Source organism: Syngnathus floridae, chromosome 14 (assembly GCF_059516105.1).
Source record: "Syngnathus floridae isolate MCC-2025c chromosome 14, RoL_Sflo_1.0, whole genome shotgun sequence".
In the NCBI taxonomy this organism is placed as follows: domain Eukaryota; kingdom Metazoa; phylum Chordata; class Actinopteri; order Syngnathiformes; family Syngnathidae; genus Syngnathus; species Syngnathus floridae.
The window spans coordinates 13,038,262-13,052,036 of NC_142426.1; the positions used below are offsets into that span (position 1 = coordinate 13,038,262).

General features: G+C 43.6%; 1 protein-coding gene across 1 annotated transcript; it reads right to left on the minus strand.

Moving 5' to 3' along the window:
- Window positions 1–18: 18 nt before the first annotated feature.
- xirp1 (xin actin binding repeat containing 1) lies at window positions 19–11,948 on the minus strand. The gene is made up of 8 exons (XM_088395936.1): window positions 11,830–11,948; window positions 11,272–11,401; window positions 11,027–11,081; window positions 10,585–10,878; window positions 10,366–10,444; window positions 7,598–7,731; window positions 7,468–7,509; window positions 19–6,706 (listed from the first exon to the last, which is right to left on the minus strand). The coding sequence occupies exons 2-8, from the start codon at window positions 11,394–11,396 to the stop codon at window positions 338–340; spliced, it is 7,098 nt and encodes a 2,365-aa protein (XP_088252062.1). The 5' UTR covers window positions 11,397–11,401; window positions 11,830–11,948; the 3' UTR covers window positions 19–337.
- Window positions 11,949–13,775: the final 1,827 nt, after the last annotated feature.

The following is a 13,775-nucleotide window of genomic DNA, read 5'->3' on the forward strand; positions in this document are numbered from 1 at the left end:
AACAACAAAAAAATAAGACGGATGTTTTCTGATATAATGCTAAGACACCTGAGAACTGTCAAATGAATGTTTTTTTTTTTAATTTGATGATACATTAAACCAAAATTATATAATAATAATAATGTCCAGCCTTTTTTTTCATGACTTGCAATTTATTGAACATTTTTATTTTTTGCTTCATTCAAAAGAATTTAGCATTTGACATAATATGGTTACAGTATAAAATCTCTAAGACATACGTATGTTTCTTAAATAAAAAGCCAACATCATCATCACTACATACATTTTTTTTTTTTTCTTTTTCATGTTCAACAAAACCCGATAACGTAAAAGGAATTCATTGGTCTCTTGAAGAAGGGCGAGGAGATCTTTGCAGTAACGGGGACGTGATGACTTTGTACGTGTTTGGCCCCCCGACCACCTCGAACACAGCGGCCGATTCCCCATCAGACTGTTTGGTGACAAACGTTGACGTTACGGAGGATAGAAAAACGTTGCCAAAGCCATCCGTCTCCTTGTACGTTTCACTGACAGTCTTGGTGCCAACGATGTCCGCAGGCTCCTCTGGAAGTGTTTGCACCTCCAGCACGCTGACTTTGCGCTTTGTTGACCCTTGGGTGGGATCTCCTTGACAATTGCTCTCTGTTGACATGGCGGCCTTGGGTTGCTGGAGCGGCTTTCTGGCAGCTGAATGAATGGATATGAATGATGGTGACGACTGAGAAGATGGCTGTCGGACAACCTGGTTGTTTACTTGCTTGGTTGGTTCTTGCTTCGGGACGTTTGAGTCACCGGGGTGATTTCTCGTGTCTTTTCCTTGACCTGATTTTGTCTTGCTTGACACAATGCTGATTTTTCTGATATTAGTTGCGGGTTGTTCTGACTTGAAGGACTCGTCAAAAAGTCCCGACAAGCCTGCGATGTCGGCCTCCGATTTCAGGTTGGACACAGAGTAGAGCGCTTTCTTAATGGCCTCCTCAATGTCAAGAAGTTTTGCCAAAGTTTGCTCCTTCAGATGGATGATTTCTTTGCTCGCCTTCTCCAAATCTTCAAATACCGTTTCGACCGAAGAAACACTTTCCAGGTCATCGTCTTGTGTCTCGACTTTGCTTTGCTTTGACTTTTCACTCGGGGGGACACGATGACTAGATGAGCTTCCGTCGTCGACGTGACTGTTTGTGCCTTCAATTTCTTGCACCTGTGATAAGATCCCCTTGAGTTCCTCTCGTTTCCTCATATTTTCAAAAATCTCCATGGCCGCCTTGACGTTTCCTTTGATGATCTCGTCCATATGCACGGAAAGCCTCTGTCGTCTCTGACTTTCTGTCTCGCTGGGTTTCTTCTGTCTCAAGACGACTTTATTCTCATTGTCAATGGCGCTTTTTGTCGCGTGGCATGTGCTTGCGTCCGATTCGTCACTTTTGCAGAATTGTTTTTCAGGAGGTGAGAGGATTGAACTGCAGTTTTTAGCGCCACTTGTGTTCGGAATTGGTTTCTTCGCCTCACCTTTGACATTGATGATGTTTTTTGGGCCTTTGACTTTTTTGCTGTCTGTTCTTTCAAAGTTATCTAATGCAGCCTGCAAGCTCATGTTCATTTCATGCTTGGACGCGTCCTCATACTCTTTCATGCACTTTTGTATCTCCTCGGCCGCATTAATTTTCCGTATCACGTTTCTCTCCACCTCCAATTTCGTGCTATTTGGCTTTGAGTTTTGCTCGCTCGCCGCAGTCGTGTCTTCATTGAACTTGTCAGTGGGAAGCTGCAGGTCATGTTTAGCAGACACTGGATTGCATTTATTTGCAGGTGACAACTTTGAATGGCCTGCGACTGCAGGTTTAGTCCATTGTGGCTTTGGTGGCAACGTTGGCTTCGGGTTCTGTGGTTTCTTTAGCGGGCCTGGTGAGCCTCCATTTTGTACCGGGTTGCATGTTGAGTTGTTATCGGCGAACGACGGTTGCCCTTCAGCCGTTACTGAAATTGAAGGAAACAATGTTGTGTCAGATGGAGGCACGGACAGCGCAACACTCTGCTTGCTCCTCTCTGTACAAGCTTTGCCTGAATTCCTGTAAAGCATCGCGGATCTAAAATCTCCTTTGGAGACGTTTACATGAGACCTCTCGAGCGATTGCAGCGCTAGGTGGACATGACCTCCTACAATGGCTTCTTTATCTGGGAGTCTCTGCTCCGTTGCTGCACTGCGCAGAGACCTAATGGCTGACTTTATATCTCCTCGAATAACATCTTCTGGCTCATCTTGCGTTGTCATACCGTTACACTCATAAGTTAGAAAATCATTGTTTCCCCGATGACAAGCGTCTAAGGACATACGACTTTCCGAATCTTTGACTGCATCACTGACCTGTGGACAAGTCTTGCTTTGTTGGCTTCCGCAGGGGGAAGACGATTGCGTAATCCGGGCCGAGCTTCCTTCTTGTGCGGCGACGTGCAGGTTGTATATTTTTCCCGGGGCAATGACGTCACGCTCTCCTTGCATGCTTTGCTGCTTGGCCAGCTGCAGGGACTTTTTGGCCGCCTTCACATCCCCGGACACGATTGTCTCTTTTTGTACTTGACTTCCTTCCGGTTCAGGGCAGTTGGACGACAAGTCCATATCGTAGATCGTCCCGGGCGTGACGCTCTCCCGTTCTACGCTCATGCTCAGTTGCTTTGCGCGTTCCAACGACTGCATGGAGGCCTTTACATCTCCAGCCACAATTTCTTCCTTTTCCACCAGAACGGCTTGCTTTGCTGCAAGCTGTTGCTTTGCTGTTAAAACATCGCCAGGAATGATTTCATCCCTGGGAATGCAGTTGTCAGCAATGAATGAGCACTCTGATGAAAAAACCTTTTTGGTCTTCTTCACATCCCCTGGCAGAACATCGCAAATACTTCGCTCCACCGCTTCCTTTTTCTGGCAGAGACTTCTTTTTGCCTCCCTCACATCGCCCTGTATAATCTCAACGTGCTCTTTGCCAAGTGTTACGGCGTCACGGACATCTTCCGATGCCTCCGAATGCAGACTTTTCAGATCTCCTTTCTCGATGCAACTTTTGTAGAAGTTGACGTTACCCTTTTCGTTTTCATCTACTCGACACGTCGGCGCTGTCTTTGGATTGCTGGCGCTCGCTAAGAGATTTCCGATGGCCGACTTCACGTCGCCTCTTTCAATCATGGCGTTTTGGGTGTCGCTTTCATGGGCGATCAGCGAATAGACAGACATTTCCGCTTGTCCGCCGGCGGTCTCTTGCATCAGGATTCCTTTCTTGAAGTCTTGACCTCGCATAAGAAGTTCATCAATCATCTGAACGGTATTTTGTAGTATTTGCTCTCGATCGATGGCAAGACTCGTCGATGACTGATTGTGCGGAAGTTGGATTTTGGTGGTATTCACTTTTCCCTTTTCCATTTCTCGAAGAAGGGTGACTTGCGTGTTGCTCGGTTTAAGTAAGAGCTGTAAAATGATGTTTCGGAGATTGCCCTCAACAACTTCTTCTTTCTGAATTTGGACTTCCGCAGCGGTTCCCAGACTGAATTTTGCCATGGTGACATTTGGACCTTCTTTTGCTTCTACAATGATGCCACTTGAGTGAACGATATTGGATTCGCTTAAGGATGACATGGTGTCAGCGACGCTGCTGGAGGTGATTTTGTCCAGTGGGGTTGTCTCAAAAAGCCAGGTGGTGCATTTGACGTCGGCTTTTGGGATGATCTCTTCCGAACCTTGGAACGACGTCTCTTCCGGCTCCTTGATTTTGTCCAGTGGCTGTGACTCAAACAGCCACGTGCAGCGTTTCACATCTCCTTTCTGACTGTCTTCTCGGTGGACTGTTTTAACTGGACCTTGGTCTTGCGGTTCTCCTTTGAAACTGTCAATTGTTTGATTCTCAAAGAGCCAGGTGGAGGTTCGAACATCTCCGCGCTGAACGTCGGTGACACTAACCATTCTTACAAACTTGTTTGATTCCTCCGATTCAAATTTCTTTTTGCTTAATTGCACATTCGAGCTCCCAAAATCTTCACTGATCTTAACGGAAGGTTCCTCTCTGCTGGTAAAGGAGTCCAGAGGTTGTGTCTCGAACTTCCATCTGGCTGATTTGACATCTCCTTTCTCGACATCCTCTTGAGTGACAGCTCGGATCACGTAAACTTCATTTTCTGCCTTGATGGCCTCGAGGGGCTTCGTCTCAAACATCCACCTGGCTCCTCTCACGTCACCGCTTAAGACCTCATCCTTTTTCACAGTTGTCACTTCGTGAAACTGTCCCTCTTTGTCCTGAATGGCATACAGTGGCAAGGACTCAAACATCATGGTGCTGGACTTCACGTCAACGTCACTCTCCAGCTCTTCCAAACTGACTGACTTGTGTTCAAGAGGCTCCTCGTGGATTTTGTCCAGCGATGAGGTTTCAAAAATGAACTTTTTGTTCTTTACATCCCCGCTCACAGTTTCACGAGGTTCCGGAATGTTTGTGTTGTCATCGTCCTTGTTGATTGTGTTGATGGGGCAGTTCTCAAACAACCAAGTGAATTTGCGCACGGATCCTTTCTGGACGCGTTCGTCGTCGCGCGTCGTCGCCATTTCCGATCCGATTTCATCAAGGGACTGTGATTCGAAAAGTTCTTTTACTCTTGAGACATCTCCGGACTGAAAGTCAACTTGGCTGACACATCTTACATCTTGTTCCGTTTGCTCATTTCTTGTTCCGTCCAGGGTCTCTGTTTCAAAAAGATGTTTGACTGTTTGAACAGCTGACTTGGCTTTGACAGCATCCTGTACGGTGCTACAGAGGTTCAAATTGTACTCCTCGCCATCTTTTAGGCTGTCCAATGGCTGTGATTCAAAAAGCCACGTCATGGATTTCACACCGGTGTTTTCAATGATCTCTTTGTCATTGACTTTGTCCGATTTGTCGTACAGAACATCCATCGGTTGTGTCTCAAATAACCATTTGCGTGCCTTGACGTCGCCTTTGCAAGGCGTGGCTTCAACCGAAGAGCTTGGCTCCTTCTGGTTGAACTTGGAATGAATTCCATCCATGGTCTGGGTTTCAAAAAGCCATTTTGCCAACTTGACATCACCCATTGTGTCTTCCTCTCGTGTGATGCCTTTGATGACCTCAATATTTTCCTTTCCTTCCGTTAGTTCATCTAAGGGCTTGGTCTCAAACATCCACTTGTAGTTTTGGACCTTTCCCTTGATGAATTCTTCCCGGCTGACAGTTGTTATCTTGTGGAAATTTCCAGAGCTGTCTTTTATAGCATACAAAGGAGAATTGTCCGACATTTGGCTTCCTGATGTATCCTCCTCCTTACAATGAGCAATTTCACTTAGAGGAATGGTTTCGAAAAGCTGCTTGAATCCCATGACGTCACCCCTTTCAGTCACACGCTGCTTTACCGAGGAACTGGTTTCACTGCCACCGCCGCGCTCAAACATGATTTTTTTCTCTTTAATTGCTCCTTGCTCCTCGGCCGACAGTGTGATTTTCTTCAAACATCCAACTTCGTAGCTATCATTTAGAGTCTCCATGGGTTGCGTTTCAAACAGCCAAAGGGATGTCTTGACATCTCCTCCAATGATTGTGTCCTTTTCCAACGTCTTTCCACTCAGTGGTTGCATCTCAAAGAGCTTTGTCTTGTTGCTAACATCAGCCTCAGCCAAGGTGTCCTCGAACGTGTCCAGTCCGGCAACCTCTTGTATATTGTCGAAAGACTGGGTTTCAAACATCCACCTCTTTCTGTCCACTCCGCCTCCGTGTCCCTCCTCCAGAGATATGCCCCGAATTATTTTAACGCCATCACTTCCCTTGTTAATCCGGTCCAAAGGCTTGGTTTCGAATAACCAACGAGCACTACTGGTGTTTCCATTTTGGATCTCCTCCCTGCAGATGGATTGGATTGTATGGACGTTGCCACTTTTGTCTCGAATGGCACAGCTCGGTTCCGCCTGAAAGAGTTTCACAGTCTTTTGGACGTCTCCTTTTTGTTCCTGGACCTCAGACGTCAATTTCAAGAAGGCATTGTCCTCTATGGAGTTACAGCGCCCCAAGTCACTTATTGCTTTGGTCTCAAAAAGTAGACGCGTCCCACGGACATCACCTGGCCGGATGGGCTCTTTCAACACGGCTTCAACAAGTTCTCCATCTTCTTTTTGGTTGAGTGAATCTAAGGGCTTTGTTTCAAAGAGCCAGGTAGATGCTCTCACATCTCCTCTTACTGAGGTCTGCCTTTTGGCTTCCGAAATGAGAGCTCTGTCATCACAATGCTCAAACACGGAGGAGGTGCCTCGGACATTTCCACCTGTTAAATTCTCTTCGTCCAGCAACTTCTTGGTCGCGTGAGATTCCCCGATACTATCCAGAGTCCAATTTTCAAAGATCCACCTCATTGATTGTACTTCACCCTGATATGCTGCTGTTGCCTCAGTGTCCTCTGGTTGCACTGCCTTCATGATGTCATCATCCACAGCGTCACCAAGATGTCTGATGTCTGGGTGGATGTGCTTAAAGAGCCTCTTGAGTTCACTCTTTTGCCTTTGCTGGTAGTATGTGGAAAAGGTCTCTTTGGGTGGAGGCACGGGGAGGCCACTTAATGCTGAGGGCCCTTCGTAGTCAAGGGGCCTTGGAGGAGGAGGTGGGAGGGGAAGGTCGTCTTCATCGTGAGATGATTCCAAAACCTTGACTTTCTTGGCTGTCTCAGCCATCTTGAAATGGGAAAAAAATAGAACATGCAATATTGTCAGTATGCATTCAGTGGAACAATATTAGACGGCATCCGTATGTTATGATAGCATGCAATTAGTATGTAAGTCAAGTCATACATTACCTTCCTGTACGCTCACGTGATGTTTGGCACAGCAAACCATCCTCGTCACACCAAGGTTAAGGAAAACACTACACACAGCTATTAGCGGAGCAATTGTCATCTTCAAAAACAGTCTTTTTAGATCAGCTGTCCTGAACATGCATTACTTAAGAGACTTCGCTCAACTTTTGAATGTTTTGGTATTTTTTTTATAACTTGCTGTTCTCCAAGAACGGGAAATAAATTAAACATCAATAATAACAACAACTCATTTAATTTAGTTTATAACAATGAAGAAAAAATGAATTTTCCAATTATAGTGTTATATAAATCAATTGTGTTCTTATGCAAAGGAGTTGAATTCATAAGCTCAGACATTGTGTACCTACAATACTTGCGGGTTCAAATACAATTGTGTAGTCTCTTCTGTGCTATTTCAAACAGTAATATTTGTGCATGATTTATTACCGTGAGCAGTATATTATGATGTACATGTATTTTTTGTATGTATACGTGTACGTGCGTTTTGATATAGTATGTAATTCTTTTATTATGATAAATTGTTGGTAGTATTTGGTAGTATTTTGCATCTCTGTAGTCAAGCAAGCACTGGGTCAGTTGTACACACACATTCAAAAGCAAACAGACACACAAAAGTACCTTGCTGCTTTTAACCCTCGTCACTGATGGAGCAATCAGTTCCTGTAGAGAAACAGAAATCTTGTTGAGGTGCCGTGTCAAAAGACATTTGAATAGGTACACCAAAGTGTTCGGCATTTGAGAAACCTACTGCTCCAACGGAGTCAATTGACTGATAGCGAGCTGACTTGTCTCTAACCGAGGAGCAAGCTGATGTCGTACTGCTGGCTTGTGTTGTCGGGATGCCCTTCTTGGTCAGCGATGTAAATGTACTTTGTTTGTCATCTGCAAAAATAACAATAAGAGGATCATAATAAGGAGGGAAAACACTCAAGAATACTTCTATGAAAGACACTTTACATAACACAAAAATAAGCATGGAAGAATGTTTCTGCTGGCAGCAAACACTGTGTGCATTTATGGTGATGCTAACAGTGGATTTATTGATTGATTGACTGATTTTTAGGAACTTGAAATGGACTCGTATCAATCGGTTTACTATAGTTCCGCACAATGAATCGAAAATCGTATTATTTGATGCCTGAATAATTCGGGCAATGCCCCCTGAAGCAACGTAGCCAAACTAAAAACACGGCATTAAGAAAAAGGCCTACACATGTTGCCTGAAATCAACAGCAACCATTGTTTGACACCTAAGAAAGAAAAAAAACACACACGCACGCACGCAGACACACACACACAGCGGCAACTGCTAGCTCAGCTGTAGTGACCCAGATTGTTTGCACATTGTTCAGTGCCATCAAACTATCAGCACCTGACCTAAAGAATGCAGCCAATTGAGCTCAGAAAATGGCTGCTACTTTGAACTAGAAGCTGAATTTCACTGTGCAGCTAGGGTATTCAAATTCAGACTGGGATGTGTGTGTACATAGCTGCAAAACTATGTCCTGCTATAAACGATATTCTTTCCAGCTGTAAGTCATGGGCACATTTGACGCACCTCCTCTTTTCACATAGTAAGCCCGAGCAGGACAAAAGGCCTGAGCAGCAAGCTGGCGCCTCTCACTAGTCCGGATTTAAAAAATGTTCATAGATGGGTGAGCAGACAGAATGAGGCAGCGAGAATAGCCGGGAGGTCAACTTGGTCCCTTGTATAATCAATCGTTCACACCTCCGTTTAGTGTGGATTTGTGAAATTGATTTTTCTTTGGACACATCTTTGATCAGGCTTTACATTTAAGGAATGAGGCGCTGCAGCAATTTGTGGGTGTTGTGGCCCGCTAACAGCTGTGCAAATGATGCTGAAATGTGGTTGGTATTCTCTGGAGGGCACCACCTTCTCAACCATCAGCTGTTTCCACATTCGCAGACTGTAATGAAAACCACTTTGCTCAAGAGACCGACAATATAACGCCGACGCAACACCACCATAGTGGTGGCAAGTTATTGTTGATTTTTTCTTTATGACTTTACTTTTGCACCACGCATCTGAAAACAGATCTGTACTTTCTATTTCGAAATAGGCTTGTTTGACCCTTTGATATAAAATAGTCTGGATTGGGAATTTGATTGATTGAGCCCCAAGAGATTTATTGAGTCGAAAAAAAAAAAAACCAAGGACAGCTGTGACATGGAGGAATGTAAAGTATTTACGCTATTTAAGGTAACAGATTTGTAGGCGTTGGCAGTCTACGGTCTTACTTTTGAGAATTGTCAGATTTGGCCAGTTCCTAGATGGGTTTTGGGTGAATGTGTTGTATAATCATTGCCCAAAAACCAGTGAGTTAAAAAAATAATCTCCATCTAATCTGATGAGAACAAAGTGTATTTTTCAGTTGTTAACATTCGCTCATTTAGAATTTTTGTTGGTTTATAATGTTAGCAAAGCTAAAGGAACAATGCCAATGCTAGTTCTTTAACATGTAATTTATTTATTTTTTGCCTTTTGGTACAAGCACTCAAACCTTTAAGTTAACTATTTTATTTGCAGAGATTTTCTTATCACTCCAAAACTGGCATCACATATAATTGACAGTAAAAGGGAGTTCTAAAACACCTGAAGTAAACTTCTACTCCTTTCATGGCTGTTGATGATTAAATCTTCATAAAAGAGTATTGCTCTTCTTTTGTTCATATAAGAATCATCAAATACAGTGTACAATTTCATTTAATAATAAAACGAAAGCTGCGATACTCACAAAAGTGTAATCCAGCGGTCTTTCTCCTTTGGTATTTGTTCTGTGCTCGCTCGCTCGCTCACTCCTGATGCCTCAGTGACGTGTGATGAAGGCTGACACCTCTTTCCGAGTTTCACCCCACACTGGCTCTCTGGACTCCACTGGCCTCGGCCCGTGACAGCTGATTTTTATCAGAGCTGTCGCCCCCTCCTCACTCCACCCCACCCTAAGAGTGTCTATTTTGGGTGGCTGGCTGGCGCTTGCTTCTCGACTGAGTCAATCGCCTCTGTTAGTCACCCAAGGACCGGGGGCAGCCCTCCATCTCCCATTCCCACCGATACGTTGTCAAGCCCCCGTCCGTACGTGTTTGAGGCTAACAAAATATACGTGTTGCGGCTAACGTTGGTACATTTTGTGATAGAGTGACGTAAAAGTAACAATTAGGAGGTTCACCACTTTACAGTTTTTGTTTGGCGAGGCTTTTGTTGTGCATCTTTGTCTTACACAAGGTCAAAGCACAGACATGGTCTGTGGTGTCACTGGTGTCACTCCTATCTTAAGCGGCTGTGCCATACGCATAGTTATGCATTTACACCACAACATCCGCATCTTTTTTTAGTTGATTTACGTCAAGGGCAACAGAGCACCGCTGAGCCAATGGTGACCTGCACTTTTTCGAGTCCTACTACACGATACTCGAATAGAGAACATTCAATACTGCCTGTGTGTGTGCCTATAAATATTTCTGTGACTAAACAAGAAATTGAGCGCCACACCTCACCGTATGAGTATCTGGAAACTTTGTTGTAAGACTCTGGGAGGCCATCTGTGGTCCTTCCGCTCTCTGACTGGGTCACCCTCTGGAAAAGTAACATGAAGAAACGTTCACTTGTTCATTATAAACTACTTTTCACTTCTTACAAATAGCCAATTAAATGTATTTCCCCAGCAGTTCATAATGTAATAACAATAATGATAATAATAATAATTAATAATGCACCTGAGCGCTCCTGTTGTGGCTTCTCTGATCCTGAAGGGGGCAGTTTCTTCCGCTCTTTCCGTCTCTGGCAAACACTGATGAGTTGAGTTTGGGGCTGCAGCTGGACTGGTGCTGCAGCTTGGCCTTGGACTCGAACAGTGCACACAGTGCTCTGGTACCTGAATTCTCCCTCTCAGGGAGGAAGTCCATGGAGTGACTTCTTGACAAACTTGCAGCTCTTAAAGCTCCTCCTAAGGCCACATTGTCTCTGTTCTTTACTCCTCTCCATCCTTCTTCAGAAAATCTCTCTGGCGTCTGAAAGATAATTTAATGGAGGTGTGTTTTTCCCAAATTGTGTTCACAATATTCAGTGCCCATAATTGGCAGAAGATAGGGATGGAGCCCTGCTGCAAGTGCAGACAATGTGAGAAAAAAAAAAAAAAATGTTGTGAATATGCTCTACCTGGAAATTATGTCCCATTTTTTCTTGACTCCTTAGATCACTACAGCTTTGGTAACTGGAAAACAGAGGATTGACACAGTAGTGGAAATACCGTATTTCTTCTTAAAAAAAAAAACCGTAAAATCCATAAAGGAAAAATGTATCACCACTCTTATCCTGTCACATCATTAAGATTCTTTGTAATTTGCAATCATTTATTGTGATTGAAAGTTTGGAGAGCGCTACTGCACAGTTCGGCAACTTACTGGTGCACCAGCTGCAGCACGGACTTTCTGTCCCAGCGGGTGGGAGCTGGCATGTCCCTTGACCTCTCCTGAACCCAAGATAGGCTCTTCATGGACTGTGTTCGCCTCAGGCCAAATGTCTCCATCACACCTGTAAATGCAATTCAAAACATCCAGTAACTAAAACGACCTTTTTTCAGAGACACTGACATTACATTTATAATTTATTTAGGTTGAATCCAAGCAAGTAGCTGTGTTTATAGCAGTCACGCAGACAATCATATGACTCTGTTAATGTTTAGAAGGTTTTCTCCAAAACCTGACTTATACATCTAAAATGTAAATATGTGCCGTCGGATGACGACAAAGAAACGTATCCTGTTGTTGCAAAAGCAGAATACGATATAATAATTATCATTTGTTTGAATGTCAATTTTTATTTTATTTTGAATCGTCAAATGTGGGCTCTGTAAAGGCAAAGTAGAAATTTCTCAGAACTCAAAGTCCATCCGACCACAAAACTAATGTTATGCTATATGTATAGAATGTATATTTTAAAAAAATCAATGGAGCACATACCTACAGAGCAGGTGAAGTCACATGTGCAGCAGATTCTAGGCAGGAGAAGTGTGTGTCGGAAGCATCTCATAAAACAGACAAGTTCTTTTGTCCAAAGTCCTCTTCAAACCTTGTGATTCTCGTAATACTGATATGACAGCTGCCGGCATAAAAATCACCTGATAAAGCGCCATGACAGTTCCATATAACAAAAGAAGAAACTGATTTACAAATAATAATCAAATCTATATACCATATTTGATTTCCCATGTTTACATGATTGTGAAATCAGAGACGACAGCAGCTGCCCCAGTCGGACGGACTTCAGTTTGAAATTCCTGCCACAGCCACTTTGTATCTCGTGACAAAACTCTAAGTGGCAGCATTTTTATCTGCAATCCGCATACTTAGCATTAGGTGTTTTATGACTGCAACAAAAGTTCCCATTAGCCGCTTCATGCCATCACATGATCTTCCTGCCCAAATAGATGTTGCATATGCTCCCAGTTGCATACCAAAAAGATAAATGTATGCAGTGCTAATAGAAGTTCGGCTTTTCAAGCTGCTTCAAAGGTCAACCAATATGGTGTCTGTAATGCAGTAAATCTAATCTCTGTAAATTAAATCATTTAAAACTAAACATAGAAAAATATACAACATTATTGGACAGCAGTTGTTTATTTATGAAGCCTTGAGAGTAAGAGGGTCAAAGTTCAAATCCTGCTGAAGAAGAAAAAAAAGACAACTATGCATTCTATTTTTGGTTCGGTGTAGAGCTGCACGGGGGGGGGGGTCCAGACAGCACCAAAATGTTCAACCGAACCACGCATTACACATCAACCGAGAACTATGCTGACCTCTAGTGGAGAAAAGCGGTGGTGATTGATACGGCGTAATAACGCATTTAAAAGTTGTCACATTGCAGCCAAGAGATGGCGCCAGAGTAACCATTTAACGTGGCTTTTATTAAATGATCTATTCCTCATTTGCGTCATTAGAAAGTAAGCCGTATTTGTAATAGTAGTCATATAAAATAATAATCTATTATTCTGTCCACTCACATTCACGTATACAGGCACTTAACGTGCAACATAAGCATACATGTCTTTGGAATGTGGGAAGAAACCGTAGTACCTAGAAACCCACACAAGCAAGAGGACAACATGTCGTTTCCACTCACAGAGACTCTGAGCTAAGATTAGAATTTCCTGCCAAGTAATGTGTTAGCCCTGCAGGGAAATACCATTTGACATTTGCCGTATACCATTTGACATTGACGTTTACCAGTTTCATTCACAAGATCGTATAGGCTCACCCATCATCTAAGATGAGTCCCTACAAGTTGCAAGTTTTTATCATGTTTTTGGAAAACAGTAAGACCCGGTACTCAAATCTACGTTGTGCAGTATCTCCTACTGAATAACACATAACAGTCTGTGATGCATGTTTTGCCAGCTGCAAAGGAAGCAGTCGAGAGAGGATCTAGATGGGCTGAGCCTAGGTACAATGTGTTGTGTGTGTGTGTGTGTGTGTGTGTGTGTGTGTGTGTGACCGACCACTATGTGCTGATGTGAACAGCTGAGAGCTGAGCAGGTTAAGTCCTCCTTCCTGCTGCCTGCTCCTACCAGCACTCACATGGAAACACACGTGATAGCAGACACCACCAGTACAAAACTGGGCTGGAATTCCAAGAACACACAAGCTCACACACGCACACACACACACACACAATTGTGTGTGCCGACTCATATCAAAACAGCAAGACGCGTTCCTCGGGCAAACACTCCTGTTAAGTCCACGTCAGATGACACGGGACACTTTTTGTAAGAAAGGTCACAACAACAGTTGCTCACTGCACAATGTTAAAAAGGGGATGTCAAATGCAGTCCCAGCTGCTTTTCTGTTGCACAGATAAGATCCCATGTCTTGTAAACTGTGTGACTGACCTACTTTAGTGCCATGCAGGG

Excerpts from the sequence above, each read along its gene's own strand:
- xirp1 (XM_088395936.1), bottom strand. The coding sequence starts at position 11,396 with ATGGAGACATTTGGCCTGAGGCGAACACAGTCCATGAAGAGCCTATCT. Across the intron at positions 11,082-11,271 it reads GTGCTGCAGCTGGTGCACCA|TTACCAAAGCTGTAGTGATC; the intron begins GTAAGTTGCCGA and ends TCTGTTTTCCAG. Across the intron at positions 7,732-10,365 it reads AGTTTCCAGATACTCATACG|ATGACAAACAAAGTACATTT; the intron begins GTGAGGTGTGGC and ends TTATTTTTGCAG.